Source organism: Chaetodon auriga, chromosome 18 (genome assembly GCF_051107435.1).
Source record: "Chaetodon auriga isolate fChaAug3 chromosome 18, fChaAug3.hap1, whole genome shotgun sequence".
NCBI lineage: Eukaryota > Metazoa > Chordata > Actinopteri > Chaetodontiformes > Chaetodontidae > Chaetodon > Chaetodon auriga.
The window spans coordinates 4,844,898-4,859,907 of record NC_135091.1 but is presented as its reverse complement, the minus strand read 5'-3'; the positions used below and the strand labels follow the sequence as shown (position 1 = coordinate 4,859,907).

At 45.1% G+C, this 15,010-nt stretch overlaps 1 protein-coding gene across 1 annotated transcript in view; it reads right to left on the bottom strand.

Moving 5' to 3' along the window:
- The window catches only part of syne2a (spectrin repeat containing, nuclear envelope 2a), a 74,451-nt gene that overhangs the window by 52,107 nt on the left and 7,334 nt on the right, over positions 1 to 15,010 (bottom strand). Inside the window, exons 12-40 of the mRNA XM_076756908.1 lie at positions 14,772 to 14,936; positions 14,537 to 14,649; positions 14,261 to 14,429; positions 14,024 to 14,120; positions 13,728 to 13,933; positions 13,385 to 13,537; positions 13,040 to 13,177; positions 12,849 to 12,950; positions 12,493 to 12,660; positions 11,583 to 11,741; positions 10,735 to 11,493; positions 10,217 to 10,351; positions 9,460 to 9,615; positions 9,168 to 9,322; positions 8,253 to 8,580; positions 7,432 to 7,547; positions 7,092 to 7,212; positions 6,696 to 6,862; positions 6,355 to 6,505; positions 5,365 to 6,263; positions 4,814 to 4,972; positions 4,574 to 4,724; positions 4,265 to 4,423; positions 3,762 to 3,929; positions 3,537 to 3,638; positions 3,025 to 3,228; positions 1,532 to 1,737; positions 883 to 990; positions 246 to 528 (exon numbers count right to left, since the gene is read on the bottom strand). Coding sequence (XP_076613023.1) covers positions 246 to 528; positions 883 to 990; positions 1,532 to 1,737; positions 3,025 to 3,228; positions 3,537 to 3,638; positions 3,762 to 3,929; positions 4,265 to 4,423; positions 4,574 to 4,724; positions 4,814 to 4,972; positions 5,365 to 6,263; positions 6,355 to 6,505; positions 6,696 to 6,862; positions 7,092 to 7,212; positions 7,432 to 7,547; positions 8,253 to 8,580; positions 9,168 to 9,322; positions 9,460 to 9,615; positions 10,217 to 10,351; positions 10,735 to 11,493; positions 11,583 to 11,741; positions 12,493 to 12,660; positions 12,849 to 12,950; positions 13,040 to 13,177; positions 13,385 to 13,537; positions 13,728 to 13,933; positions 14,024 to 14,120; positions 14,261 to 14,429; positions 14,537 to 14,649; positions 14,772 to 14,936 — 5,997 coding nt within the window. The remainder of the gene's footprint in view (positions 1 to 245; positions 529 to 882; positions 991 to 1,531; positions 1,738 to 3,024; positions 3,229 to 3,536; positions 3,639 to 3,761; positions 3,930 to 4,264; positions 4,424 to 4,573; positions 4,725 to 4,813; positions 4,973 to 5,364; positions 6,264 to 6,354; positions 6,506 to 6,695; positions 6,863 to 7,091; positions 7,213 to 7,431; positions 7,548 to 8,252; positions 8,581 to 9,167; positions 9,323 to 9,459; positions 9,616 to 10,216; positions 10,352 to 10,734; positions 11,494 to 11,582; positions 11,742 to 12,492; positions 12,661 to 12,848; positions 12,951 to 13,039; positions 13,178 to 13,384; positions 13,538 to 13,727; positions 13,934 to 14,023; positions 14,121 to 14,260; positions 14,430 to 14,536; positions 14,650 to 14,771; positions 14,937 to 15,010) is intronic.

Genomic DNA, 15,010 nt, shown 5'->3' with positions numbered 1-15,010 from the left:
CAAAGTGACCTTCATGATGTTTGTTTGGTTCAACCAACAGTCAAACCTCATGTTTTCATCTGTACTTGTATTTACTGTTGGGTAGTTTCATTTACAACAATACATCATATCTTAAAAGCTCGGCACCTGTTTTCGAATGCAAGAATTGAATTTCTAAAGTGTCCAGTCACTTAAGATGTCAGGTAAATAATATGAACAGAATATAATTTCCCAGATATGAAGAGAAAGGGAGCATGTTTTCTTACTCGAGCACTCTGAGGTCTCTGGATACCGACGCCTTCACCAAGTGGAGAGTCAGCAGCTGGTCTCAGGTCTGTGGCCCAGGACTGAGTGGACTTTGACAGGGTCTGAAACACCTCGACGCCCCTGCTCAGAGGGCTCCTCCTCTCCTTAGAGCTGCCCAGTATGTTGGTCTGAAGGTTGTCGTATCGTTGCAGCAGTTTGCAGCTCTCTTCCACCAGAGCGGACTGCTGAAATGTGCTGCTTTGTAAGGAAGACACGAGCTGCTCGAGGGTCTCTGTCCGCAGCCTGCAGGGGAAAAACACGGGCAGTTAGACCTTGTTCACGCAATAATAAAACAGGAAGTTCATCTACAGTTTCATTTTAAACATTGAGTTTAAGAGAGAGGGAGTCTGCAACTGAGAACTTGGAGCATGCACTTATAACTGAGCTGCAGTGTGTAATATGATGCTGAACCTTATTAAAAGCTTTAGCTGCAACAGTGTATTACACACCTCATCTCGTCTCCCTGAGCAGTGTGTTTAATCAGGGTTAAACCATTCATGGAAAAAACAATTGGGATAAATAAACTGTGTCACTGATTATATCTCGATCTACAGTTTACTGATTTCCACACAGAGCTGAAATCTGAAAGCAGCTCACCTTTGTTGAAGTGCTTCCTCTCTCAGGAGACGAAGATCCTCCTCCTTTGCTGCCTTTTCCTCAGTGGCTTGCAGCCATCGTTCCAAATGCTCGCTCTCTCTTTGCAGCCTACAACACACATACGTACAGAACGGAGGAAACACTGTAGATTCAAGTGACTTCAAGGTGAGAAAATGGTTCTGGTGCAGAATACAAGACAGAGTGCTGAAAACAAGTCAAACTGGCCAACTGTCTGTTTGTACTCGGAGGTTGTTTGAAGAACAAGTCTGGTGATGTTCTGCATGTTGCTTGTTGTCAGCAAATCCCATGAAAAGACCAAAACCAACAATGAATTCATGCTACTAACAAGTATTTCCTGGAAAGCCTAGTCTCATATATTCCTTTGTGGCATAGAGCTCCACTGTTCTTTTCATGGGATTTGTTGCCAAAAACAAAAATATAGAATACCACCAATGTTTTCCCTTAAGTCAAGTTGTGTTATAGATTTATGGTGCTGTGAATCTGAACACTCGGCACACCAAATGCAGACTTTTGTTTAGATGTTGTGGTCTGCCTTCACAGACTGTACATGTTGTCGTCTTGATTTCCTGAAACTCCTAAACCACCCTTGAAAAGCATGATGTGATGTGATGTGCGTGATGTGTGTTACCTGTCGAGAGCCTGGATATTCCTCTCAGTCTGTTCTTCCACCTCAGAGAAGAGCTGATGGGAGTTTCTGACTTTATCCTGCAGCTGAATCCCGTCTGCAGACAGACTCTGTAGGCCGGACGAACCCGCTATGGAGGCCATAACGCGCAGATCCTCCAGCAAACTCTCTGCCTGCTCATCCTGCGTCTGGAGCTCAAAAAGTAGATCCTGCAGAGGAGAGTAAGCCACTGTTAGTTATTAGGATTTTAAAGTGGAGGAGCAGCATTAAACTACTTCACAGCCGTTGTCATTATACAAATCTTCTCCAGTAGGAGTCCTCCATCAACAGGAAACTGGACTCAAACATGGCTGACACCATGTCCCACCACTCAAGACCACATTAAGGCTTGAAGACCAATTCCAGTTGCTTGACTTTCATGATTTGAGCATTAAAGCTCTTCTTTGTTACTAGAGATTGTTTGTATTGTAGAACATTACATATATTTACTTACTTACTTTACTGCAATATGGCAACTTACAAACATGAGTCAGAAATAAATACACAAACTGCTGGTGGTTTAATCCACTTTGCTGAATGTTGACATGTCTACATGTCTACTGCTGTAGGTGGTGGTTTTGCCAAGACTGTAGCAACCACTGAGCAGTGCCAACTGAGGGCCTGGAAGAGCAACACAACCTGAGTGTTTGGCTAATTTGTTTAGCTAGCTTTTCACTGTTGGGACCAAATGAAACAAATAACTCAAATGAATGATTTAATGTTTGTTGGACAAATAAAAACACAACATGTTTGCTCAGTCACACTCACCTCTGCTGGCACGTCTCACCTCTCCTCTCCTGGTTGCTCAGGTAAAACAAACAAAAGTGCCCATGTTGTACAAACACCAAATTAAAGGTTCCAGAAGGAACCAAGTGATCAGACAGTGAGGGGTGTGTTTATTTTTCACTTTAAGCAGGTGTTTGGGTTATTTTTTCTTTTCAAAGTGCTCGAAATGTTCAGGTTATTTAAGTAGATGCTGTCTTATGATGAGACTGTAGCTACTGTTGTTGTGTATTGTTCTTTTACGGTTTGAAGGTTGTACAGAGACAGCCCCCCCCCCCCCCCCCCCCCGATGTGGTAGAGTCCACGTCTGACTCTGCTGCTGATTGGACAACAAACTTCTGTGTGCTTTAACTAGAATAATGTTTACAGTCCTTTGTGTTTCCTTCATGTTGGTGAATATTTTGCATTTGGAACTTGAGACTTCACAACCAAAATATCAGGAAGAAGGGAAATCAGACCAACAGCGGTGAGTCCGGCTTCACTTCCCGTGTAAAGATTTCCCACCTGTTTCCCAACCTGACACCAAATACAAACAAATCAACCCAATGTACAGTGTCTAAATGAGGTAGGATACGAAGCCCTTCCATGTTACAGCTTCTCCTCATGACTCAGGTTGATCCAGATTCATTTTATATGCATTTATGAACACAAATCTAACTCATTTAAACACTCACCTTAAGTTTTGCGAGGACTGACGCAACATCTGAACCACTTAGGGTGAGAAGGGACTCCTGAATCTTCTGGAGGGAGTTAAAGCATTCAGCCATCCTGGCAGTAATTTGTCCCTTAGCAGCCACCATCTGCCTGTAAACATCCTCAGCTTCAGACACGAGCTCCCTCAGCTGCTCTATCTTCTTCCTCATCTGGGTCTCCACAACCTAAACGAAACAAATCAATCACGAGGCCTGTTGTCAGCCCATCTGACCCACCACTGACAGGATACTGGGGCTGTTTTGGGCCTCTACACTGTGAACTGCAAATAACAAAGTTCTACTTAAATGCCTCGAAAGTCAGCCAAAATGCACTGTAGCAAGGCGCCAGCACCTGTAAAAATAAAATGTCTCCTGATAGCTGTAAACAGGGTTATATAACTGAAAGGCTGAACTCAACATCATGTCTGTATCTGTCCATTCTAGCAGCTTATGTTCAGTCTGAAACTTCCTAAACACTGAATCACACGCTGTACCTGCAGCTCCAGAGGAGGCTCTGTGCTTTGAAGCAGCGTCTGAATCTCAGCGGCTCTCCGGTGGAAACGCTCCATATTCTCCTCCTGGGCCACGATCTCATTCTAAAGACAAATGGAGGATATGATTGTTTAAAGTAGAGATCTAGAGAACATTTAAAGTCCCATAACATGGCCCAGACAATGTGAACCTGTGCATTACAGAATGAAACAGGGCGACGGTTTTACCTGCAGGGTCCTGATGTCTTCCTCTGTCTGGAAGGGCGGAGACTGAGCAAATGCTGCCAGTTTATCGGCAGTCCAGCTCTCCACCTCTGCTCCCAGCTGGAGGACCCCATCCCACAGAGTCAGGCCACGGTGTATGTTTTCAATGTGGGAATCTGTTCTTTCTGATATCTGCAAGATTTTGAGTTGCGATGAATGCTACTGTAGCTCCCATCTTTCAACACACAAGCCAACTCAACATGAGACCTTGGAAATCAGACATTTGCAGTGATAACGCAAAGAAATAACAGAAAAAAAACACAAAAAAAATGCGATGCAATACTAACATTTTCTGTGACACAATGATAAAAATGAAAATTTGTACTGGCTCATCCTCAAAACACACAAAAAACAACTGACTAGATCTTTGAATTAATTGAAATATAATGTACGGCAGACTCAGGAAACAATAAAAACGTATGTATAAAGTTTGGTAAATAAGTGGGAGCTGAAACTTTAAGACTCACGTCCAGCCAGCGGTCCATGAGAGCGTCCGCTTCACCCTCAAACGGGATGACGGTGCATCCTGGGACCTGACGTAGGTGAGTGTGAAGCTGCCTGCACACACTGCGGACCTCCTCTATGCCGTCCCCGAGGCCGTTCAGCTCTGCTTTTATGTCCTGGACCTGGAGAACCACACACACACACACACACACACACACACACACACACACACACACACACACGGAGCCAATGATCTACAGGGGATCCCCAAAGGATTCAGATTTGCTCTGTGTTGTATTCCTTCACCATCTTCATCGAACAGTGTGTTATACCTTGGTGTTCAGTCTGTGCAGGTTGTCTTTGCCCATGTAGGAGGCTTGTTCACTGATGGTGCTTTCTGCCCTCTGCAGCGTCCCACTCAGCTCACCACGAATGCTCTGAAACCTCTTCAGCAGCTCTGTGAGGACGCGACACTGCTCCAGCCTGTATGTGATCCACAACACAACGCACACAAACTCAGCAAAGGACCAGGACTAACAGCCTCAAATCAACGAGTGAAACTGCTCTTTTACCGCTCGGCTACAGCTTTTGCCGCCTCCTCCCAGACTTCCTGCGCCTCTCTGGTTTGACTCATATCAGGGATTCCTGATGGTGAAGGTGCATCTTGTATGTTCTGCAGCTCAGCGAGGTGGCCGGCAAGACGACTTTCCAGCTCAGTCAAGGCACGAGTCCTGCAGCAGGTGACACAGTCATCACAGGATGAGGGAACGCATGAACGGAGACTATTGACATTAAAGTGATTATTGTTTTAGCACACTTAGAAAACCTTAGAAAAGCTGCAACGACGTGCTTCATAAAACAGATGCAGAAATGCATTTGCTGTGTGTATGAGACACAATGTTTAGAAATATGTTTTGGAAGGAAACTGAGATTCATGGGTTTAATATGATGGACTGAACTCTAAACTGTGCTGTTTAAATGCAAACAGTGTGCGGATGATATTCCACTCTGTGATAATATAGTTACATAATGCAGTCTTCATTGAACTGTTGTAGTAAACTGTGACCAATCAGGAATCCCGGGAGGGGATAACGGACACTAAGGCCCCAGATCAGTGCTGTACCTCTGCTGCAGAGCAGGCAGGGTGGGCTCCTGCAACTCCAGCTGCTCAGCTGCTCCCTGGATCTCCTTCATGGTGCCTAACATGGCGACTCTCCTCTGGACAACACTCTCCCTCTCTTCACCCTCTTTCTTAACTTGGCTGCTTCTTCTTCTTCTCTGGCCTTTGGCTTCTAGGACGTCCCCTTCAGACTTCCATGTTTGAGCCTTGTGCTCCTCCTCCCTCTGCGTATCATTATCTCCTTCCAGCCTGCTCCTTTTGGCCTCCATCCCTGCCTCCTCTTCCATCCCCTTTGGAGTGGGGTGCTCCTGCTCCTGTGGTGAGTCATCCCCTGCCTTTGACTGACACATCTCTTTAGGGTTCAGCTCTTCATTCTCCAGGATTTGCTCCTTTCCCAGTGGAAACAGCTCGTCTTTTCTCTTCCTGGCTCTCATCAGCTCTTTCCCCGCGTCCACAGCTTGCTGGGATAGTGATGTCACCACATCCCGGCACGTCGCTGTTGCACCATCCATGGTCAGAGTCATCCCCGCTGCCTTTAAAGTGCTGTCAACACCATCAGATTGTTCTGCAGCAGTCTGCAACTTCTGCCTCACTGCTGCCTGCCAAGACTGTCTCTCCTGCTCCCAGTCTGCCTCGGTCTGCTGTCTGCTGGGGTCCTGGTTTGCCAGCAGCGTTGGGATCTCAGCCTTGACTTCCCTCACTGTGGTCAGGAAGTGATCCAGAGCCTCTGCAGCTGACTGAATCCTCTCCAGCTGCTGTCTGAGCTGCTCGAGATGATGGACACTGCTGCGGAGAGCCTGGCAGAGGCGTGAAGGGGATGTGGCGTCCAGCCCTTGTCTTTCGTCTTCAGTGCCTCGGTCTGATATCTTTCTCATTTCGGACAGCACTCTGTCGTCCATCTCCTGGGTAATGCATGGAGGATTAATAATAATATCTGCGCATGTCACTGTCAGATACAAGGCGTTAATTGTCTGAAAAAAAGCATAGATGTACCTTTAAATCGGATATCAGTCTAGGATCAGCCAAAGTGAAGGAGGAGATGTCCACAGACTTTCTGAGGATCCGGTCCAGTTTTTCTGTGATTAGTGTCAGCTGGTCATCTGCAGACTCCATCAGGTCTGCAGTGGTCTCTAGAGATGCCATCCTGACACAAACCAAGTTAAAAACTTTTTGTTATGATGTGTAGTACTAAAACATGGATATCAGTTAACTCCATCTGCTGATAAAGATCATTTAATACCAACACCAGCAACTTATTTAATTATTATGTCAGGCAGTGATGTACTGTAGTGTTGCTCACATATGCCTTGATTAACCCCTGAGGTGCACTGTACCTGCGCTGTAGACACATTTGTTGGCTTCTCCACTGCTCAGTCAGCTGCTGTCGGTCTCTTTCCACTTCACCCTTCTCTCCCCTGGTCATCAGATGGGAGCACTGGGATAGCTGGGCATACTGGAGCTCAAACTCAAACCATAGTGCCTCTGTCTCCTGTTTTAAAGTCTGCTGAGGAGAGACGAGTACAAAGAATCACAGCAACAATTTGATTTTGTGACGTTTGACCTTTGACAAGTGTTTGGTTTTAGGCTGAAGAAATACACCAAGAAGCAGAGAAGCAGAAGAGATACACAACTTAGTTTGCCTTAAGAGCAAGATCTGAAGATGAAATTCTAACGGTGTCTAATGATTCCTGATTATCAACGTAAAGCAGTGAAGTGATGCTTCAGCTTGCCTGTAGTTGCTGCTCTTGGTTCTGCAGGGTGGAGATGGAGACTGGGTCTGGGATGACCTCCTCCAAATGTTTCTTGTTCTTCTGGAGTTGAGACTGAAATACCACGCAGGACTTTCTGTACCTACAGTGAAACACGATTCACACGTTGTTTCAATACAACATATTCTGAAAATCTAAAATTAGAAAACTGTCACTGTCAGGTCTCCTTAAAGCCAAAGAAATTTCAGTTCTGGATTATTTTCTACTGTGCTAATCTGTCAGATCTAAGTTGTAACTTTATTTCACATGCAGTCACTTCTTCAAACACACAGAAATGTAAAAAAGAGATATCAGCCCATACCTCTGCAGTACTTCCTGGTCCGAGGAGAGCTCTTCCTGGCGCGGGGCGGCTGTCTCTGCGATGACGGTCCACTCTGCCTCCTGCTTGGTCTCCACAGTGTTGCCCCTGACAACCGCCTGAGAGATGAGAGAGTGGCATAGTAACAGCCCGGTGAAGAAAAGAGGAAAAGATGGAGCGGCGAGCCTATCCAATTACTGAGGATTAGTGCCCTGCAGCTGGTGCTGTGTCATGTACAGGTCAGGCCCAGCCAATGAAACGGCCGAGTTCTTCTCAGACCAGGACGACTTAAGGAAAGTGCACTTTAAATGCAATGTATACAGTATGAGATTAAATGAGATTCAGGTAGGGTAATTAACATAGACAACATACACAAACTAATATTGAACAAAAATTTGCTTTATATTACAAATCACATCCCACCACTTCACTGGAATGGCAACACACAGCAAAACCTGTCTCACATTCAAAGCTGCATGAGCAAAACGTTTAAGTAAAGAAAACATGAAGAAATCAAAGACAAAGGTGCAAAGTAGCTTAGCCATAACTTAAACTCTGCATCCGCATCCTGCAGAAGGAAAAGTGTGCAGAAACATGCAGGTCCACGATTTCAAATAAAACGACTGCGTCCAAGTTATGACTGCAAACATTCCCCTTCTTTCTTTGATGCATGTCGTGTCACAAACTATAAAGTACAATGCAATTTTAATGCGATGTTTACGGAAATGGAGTCACACATAAAACTGAAGTGTGGAATCTAAACTTCTTCTAAATGGCAGCGAGTGTTTGCTACATCCATAGAAAAGTACAGAATCTCCTCATACCTGAATATGAGTTTGTGTTTGCTGACTGCTCTCTGTGACGTGCAGCAGACGAGCTTTCAGCAGCTGCTCTTTGGCTCGAAGTGAAGGCTTCAGGTGTTTGCCCGACCCGCGGCCTCTACGCTGCGTCGGGTCATCGCCGCCCTGCCTTGGGACATCCTGAGCTCGTAGCTGGGGGGTGTCACCGCCAGGCTGCACCGACGCATCGCTGCCCGCAGGTTGTTGTGGTCCGTCCACGCTTTGTTTCTGTGGGAGACTGTTGCTCGGCTGTTTGTCGGCCAACATGCCAGTCGCTCCCAGCGGGGCGTTTCCCCGGAGCTGCCGTCCCCTGCTGAGTTAAGAAGTGTTCATCAGTGGGATGTCGGGGCAGTCAGTTAGAACCACTCAGTCCTACAGGCACCTCATTAAGATTAATAGACTTGAAGGATTACAGAGTGACGATTGTTAATAAATAAGCTGTCTGCTTCAGTTAAAACTTCAATTCAATTCTCTGTGTATAGATGCTGCACACTGAATTCTAGCATTACAAAACTTTTTTCCATTTCTGTCCAACTTTAGCCAATCAAAATAAACTTCTCTTAAGCTAAAATCTGACATTTTTCCGAATGTTTAATGCGCTGCCTTCCAATTAGTGGCTTTAGCTTCCTTTCTGAAAAACAGTGTAATCGGGTTTACATTTGAAATCTGAGCTTTTAAATTTAGGTTTTTAAGCACCACACAGCTGTCAAAACTTACAGACTTCATGAGAGCAAATTCAAGGCCCTGCTCATTGCTTACAGCACACTTGAGATTCCGTCATAACACAAATCCAAACAAGACGTGAGTGAAAGTACGTTTTAAAGAGGCTGATCTTACAGCTTCCTTTCTAAATGTTTAACGTTTCAAACCTCCTGATGATATATGATGATATGATCTTACCAGTCTGTGTCACTGAGTCGTTCTTCCTGCGCTTCATCCGACTCCCTCAGCTGGTCAGCTGCCAGGCAGGAGGATTCTTTTGGTGTTAGTGTTTCACACAGTTCCTGGAGCGATTCAACACCTTCTTCAACAGATGCAGCTCCGTCCATGACGGCCTGCGACAAACGTGAACTTCTGAGAAACTGAAATCAAGGATCTTTTTTTTCTGGCTATCTGATCGTTTCGCAAACAGTTTGACACGCAAGACAATTCGAATGTTAATGCAAATGTTACAGAGTTGTTATGCAAATACCTGTTGTTGCAGCAAAGAGTCAAGGTCAGTGTGGTCAGTGGCTTCGTGCAGAGCGTTAGTTTGCGTTACACACTGCGCAACAGGAAAACACTGCTCTCCCTCTCTGATCTTAGACCGTAAGATGGGAACAAAGGCGGCCATTTCTCTGCGTACATCCTGAGTTTGACACAAATAAGCACAAACCTAAATGTTTAATGAAAAATTGTGAGGAAAATGTAAGTGGGTGCCAAGTTATCATGGTATACTATAGCTGTGAAAGCTGAAGGGAAGCAGTAAACTACTGAGTTAAATGGGCTCTGTAGTTATGAATGTGTGTTACAGTGTTACAGGTGGGACAACTCAACAAGTAAGATGTTTAAGTAAAACGAAGCCTGGAAATCGGCATTTTTATACTTTGTTTTTTGTACAGATTAAATAAACAAGACATAACGTGTTAATTAGTTTTTAGTTTTAGCCTTAGAGGTGCTTTGGACAGAACCAGACCAGCCAGTTCCCCCTGCTTCCAGTCTTTATGCTAAGCTAAGCTAACTCTCCCGGCTGAGGTTAACCTTTAACGGACAGACATGAGACTGGTGTCAATCTTCTCCTCTAACTCTCAAACCAATATTGTAATGTAACCAGTATTATAATTTGTGTAGAAACCCAGTAAACTTTGGGTATATTTCTGAAAATACTGCATGGTTTAAAAGACAATTAATCTTTTCTTTATGACAGAACCCTTTCTAGACCAGTCGTCTGTGCACAGTCCCTGTCATACCTCCCACTGCTTTCTGACTGTGTCAGAGAGGAGCGTCAAGTCCTGCAGTTGGGGCCCAGTGCAAAAGGCCCCCAAACCCTCCACTGCAGCCAGGAACTCCTCGAGGACGGCAGGCTGCAGAATCTTTAACGCTCTCTGCACAGAAAGACATAAAGCTGGACAAACACGCACAGACAAAACTGGCAGCAGTGCGACGAGGAACACCACAGACCTTTGAAGAATGTGTCCAAACTGTGAAATTACATTTTGAGTTTCCGAGGTCTGAATGTTTCAGCGTGAAAAGCATTTGCTCTGCTTTAAGCAACTGATCAGCAACAAGTGGGTAGAAAGCTGGATTTACAGTCACTCTGAATGTCTCACACTTAGCAGCAAGTGGAAAAGTACTTTAAAACTTATAACTTTAAAAGACTTTTAAAGTTACAAATACAAACTTCACAGTATGAATCAACTGTATAATATAATTATTTCTACATTTCTAAAAAAATCAGTTTGGGTTAGTTTAATATTAAAAATTGTACCTGTTTCCTTTTGGCTTGTGACTCTGAAATGTCTCTTCCACCAAATAACTTGATGGCTTGCTGGATGCGTCCTTGCAGGCGAAACCTGGCCTTCTCCAGTCTGCTCCTCGCCATCGACTGAGCTTTTGAATGAACCTCACTGCGGACCATCACTGGTGGCTGTGGAGATGATTTATTACTCTGCAGAGTCTTTGGTTGCGCTCTTTTTCTGGGCACATGAGTTTGTGAAGGAGAGGAGCTTTCCATTTCCTCTGAGACGGGACCTGCTGCATGTTTGGACAGAACTGGACTTCTTGCATGCTCCGGTCCAACAGGAGCTTGGGTCAAAGCAGGCAGAAGCTGATCATTTTGACTGGGCCTTGAAACGTGAGTTTGAGATTTAGAAACTGACCCCAGCTCAATCACGAGCTCAGACTGAGCTTCTTCTGCACATTGAGCATGAAGAGAGCGAGTGTGAGGTCCTGGTTCCCGCAGAGGCTGAGTCAGCACGCAGACTGGGACATGGAGTGTAACAATGGCTGACTCATCCTGTGTGTTCATGTGCTGGTTTTTAGGTCCATCCTGGAGCTCTCTTGTCCTTTGTTGACTCTCAGGTGAAACCTGATTTGGGTCCCGGGTCTGCTGCTTAATGCTCTCAACCTGGTCGACATTTTTGGTTCTGGCCACAACAAATAACCCTGCCTCGGTGTGCCCGTGTGTCTGATGGACTGCTTCAACGTGCTGCAGAAACCCAAGCGAAGCAAACACTCCAAGAATCTCCTAAAAATATGAAACATATAGAAAACACACAGGGTCATAAAAATGTGAGTGAAGAGCTGAGAGGGGTTATTTAGACTGATTTAACTCACCTGGCAGTGAGAAACTGCCTCTGAGATCCTGTCCTGCAAGCTAGAAGTGCTGAGGTGCTGCAGAGGAGAGGTTTTCTGCACTCGCAGCACAACGTCCTGCAGATCCTGTCCCTCAGTTACAACCTGGCTCTCCAGCTGCAAGCCTCGGGAAACCAGGACCTAAAAAAAGATTATATAGCCATGTTTTATTATCTGTACTGCAGTGTTGAATTTGAAGGACCCAAACCAAACACTGGCACAGTTTTACAACCTTACAGGACACACTTATGCTTCATATTTGTCAATAAATTCACAGCAAAAAGGCACTCGTGAGTGGCTCACTGGCCTGACCAAGCCAAGTTTTAGTGCTATTTCAGAACGTTAGGGGATGTGGAAGAGATGCCACTTCTTCAACATTTCCTCTGGCCCACAGAGGGTTTGTGCACACACCACACGTTTTGCATATCTGGCAACATGAAACTGAAAATTCTTGGAAATTACAGTAACCACATCATTTACAAGAATTCACTGGGAAACACAGTGTGAACACAGAACAACAAGGAGCTCATAGGATCAAACGTGGAAAAACGTGTATCATAAACAGCATTGTTAAAACTCTGGGGCCTGTTTCATCTTCTCTGCAACATGTAAGCTCTAATTTTCAACATGAGTTCAATTATCTTGCTGTTATTGACGTGTTTCACTATCAAAACAAACACTATACTTTGATCATGATTGGTGAGAGACCTGTACCACTCTAAAATTTATGTGAAACTTGTGAACTGTAATGCTGCTATCATCTGCAGTCTGCATGTTAACTGTGCTCACAAATTGCTTTTGTGAAAAGGACTCCAAGATCATTTGCAATGACTTTAATATAAAAGCAAAATAATGGCTAATGAGAGGGTGAACAAAGCTTTGGTTTGCTGACTTTGGCTGTAGACTGCAGTGCAGAGCGTCCTTTGTTCTTCTTCTCCTGTAGGTGCTGCTGACAGTTCAGGGCCTCTGTGCTCCAGTGGTCCAGCTCAGCCAGACGGCCCTCCAGCCTGGACGCAGCCCTCTGCAGCTCTTCACAGGTCCTCTCTGCTTCAGCAAGCATCTGTTTACAGATGCAAGCAATTAGGACTGAAGTCCATGTTTAGTTTGTCATAATACAACACAGGAGAGCAGCTCCGTATGCACAGGATAACATATCAGTATGATGACATATTAATAAAGTCCAGCGTCAGAGTGGGTTTAGTTACATCTGGAAGAAGGAATGATGCCTGTTGGAATGCAGCTGAGTACCTTTGGGAGAGTTTGCTGGAGTTTCTCTATGTGGCTTGTTTGAAAGTCTGCGGATGAACTGAGAGATGAAACGTCCACGTCGGCCATCTTTTTACTCAGGAGCTGATGAAGTGAGAGAGAAAATAGAAAGATTTAAAAATCAGGTCTATATTTTTGGATTTATCCATCCGTGCATTTGCAACGTTGCCCACCTGTAGTTTATGCCTGTTAGCCTTCAGTGGCACTGAGGCCACCTCCAGTGGCTGCCTCAGTAGCCAGCTGGCCTCCTGGGTCAGTGAATGCACCATTTGAAGACACAGGGGACCAATGCTGGGCTCCGATGACACTTCCTAAGAAACACCAGCTTCATGACTGACAACCCTTACTGATCTTTATGTCCTGTCCAAGTTACCTTCTGTGTCACATTCAGTACAGAATAAATCACATTGTAAGTAGGTTTTGCTGTAAATTTGTAGATTCTGAACATTTAAAATCCTCTGCATTCATTTAATCTTAACTGGACCTTCGCTGTGGGAAGAGCCGCGATGCACACTTACGAACATTGTCCTCTTCACGCATTCGGCCCACTGCATGTTGACCTTGCTGAGCTGCTCGGTCAGAGCGAGGCTGGTAGACGATTCTGTCACTTCGATGAGCAAGTTCCCCGCCTCGTTAAGCTTAGCCTGACATGACGTCCACTCGCTCATATCCTACAGCGAGCAAACCAGAAGATAAAAAAGAAGGTGAATCTGAAGCTTCTCTTCTGCAGCCTTCATTTGTGATTTACCGCATTGGAGATGTACATTAATTAGCACATTAAACTCTGGTTACTGCAGCTTTCAAACACTAGACTTCACAGTGAGAGTCATGAAGGCATGGTTTTGAGTTAGCAGAGGTCACCTGCGTCCCTGCAGCAGGACACTGGGCGTGTGATTCCATCTTCTGTGCCAGCCATGTCTGCAGAGAAGTGAGGCAGCTGTTGTAAGTCTCCCACGCAGACACGACTCTCTCCATCGTCCCTCTGACAGCCGCCACGGCCTGTGTGACCAGTTCAGCCTCACTTTCTGCTTCCTTCACCTGACGAGTAACACGCTGGGAACCTTCACCTGGGGAGTGAAGAGCGTGCGGAGGTCAAAGACTGAGCTAGGATTTTGTGCTTACAGGCCTCTTGTCAGACACACATTCGGTTTGTTTACCCAGCGCTGCCTTGCTGGTGTAAGCATTCGCCTTCTCCTTCAGGTTTTGGAGAGCGTCCATCAGAATCAAAACCAGGCCTTGGCGCTCCACTGTTTCCTACACAGCAAACCAACAGAAGTCGTCACTTTTGCTGATGTTTCAGGAAGCAAAAATTGTTTCTCCTGAATACTTTCCAAGCTAGTTTGATATCATGCTGTTAGTATGACACTGGTGTAACAAGGTTTTCAGACACATACATGCCAGTCCCGCAGAAGCTCAGATACTCCCTCCTGGGATCTGTAGGGAGCTTTCCAGGTCTGAACCTTAGCACTGATGCGGCTCAGGAGATCCAGTACAGTGTGGCGGGATTCCTGGTATTCCAGCTTGATCCCTTGATACTTGGCGGTGACTCGGATATTAGTTAAACTGTTTTTAAATAAAGACAGTGTTACGGCATTATTTCATTGTTTTATACGTCCATATGGGAATTTAATAAAATTTGTTAGATACGAAAGTTGAGTGATGTCACGTACCGTCTTTTTATCTCATCAAACTTTTCAAGAGGCACAACTATGTTCCCTGAGTTATCCATGTTGTGGTAGGTCTCTAGTATATTGACGTAATGGCTCATCTCTTTAATTAAAGTCTGGAAAACACAGAAAACATTATCATTATTATTATATTTCTGAACACCAGAAGGTTTTAGATTTTAGATTTTTGAGAAAAGAAAAGCTGAAATTTGTTCTGCAGTTTCATCATAAGGAGAACCTTCAGCGTGTCTTGTTGAGTTCTTGCTTCTTTGGCAGCATCTGCGTGATCTCTCACTCTTCCTCCGTCTTCCGTCAGTGTCGCCTCCGCACGCTGCAGCCACACAACAACCGAGTCCAGAGGAGGAGGAAGGCTGGAGTCCAGGTGCGCTTTACATTTCTGCAGCTGAGGAAGGACACGCAACATGCACAACCTGGTATGAGCACAAAACCTCACTGTAACATGGTCTAATTCACCTG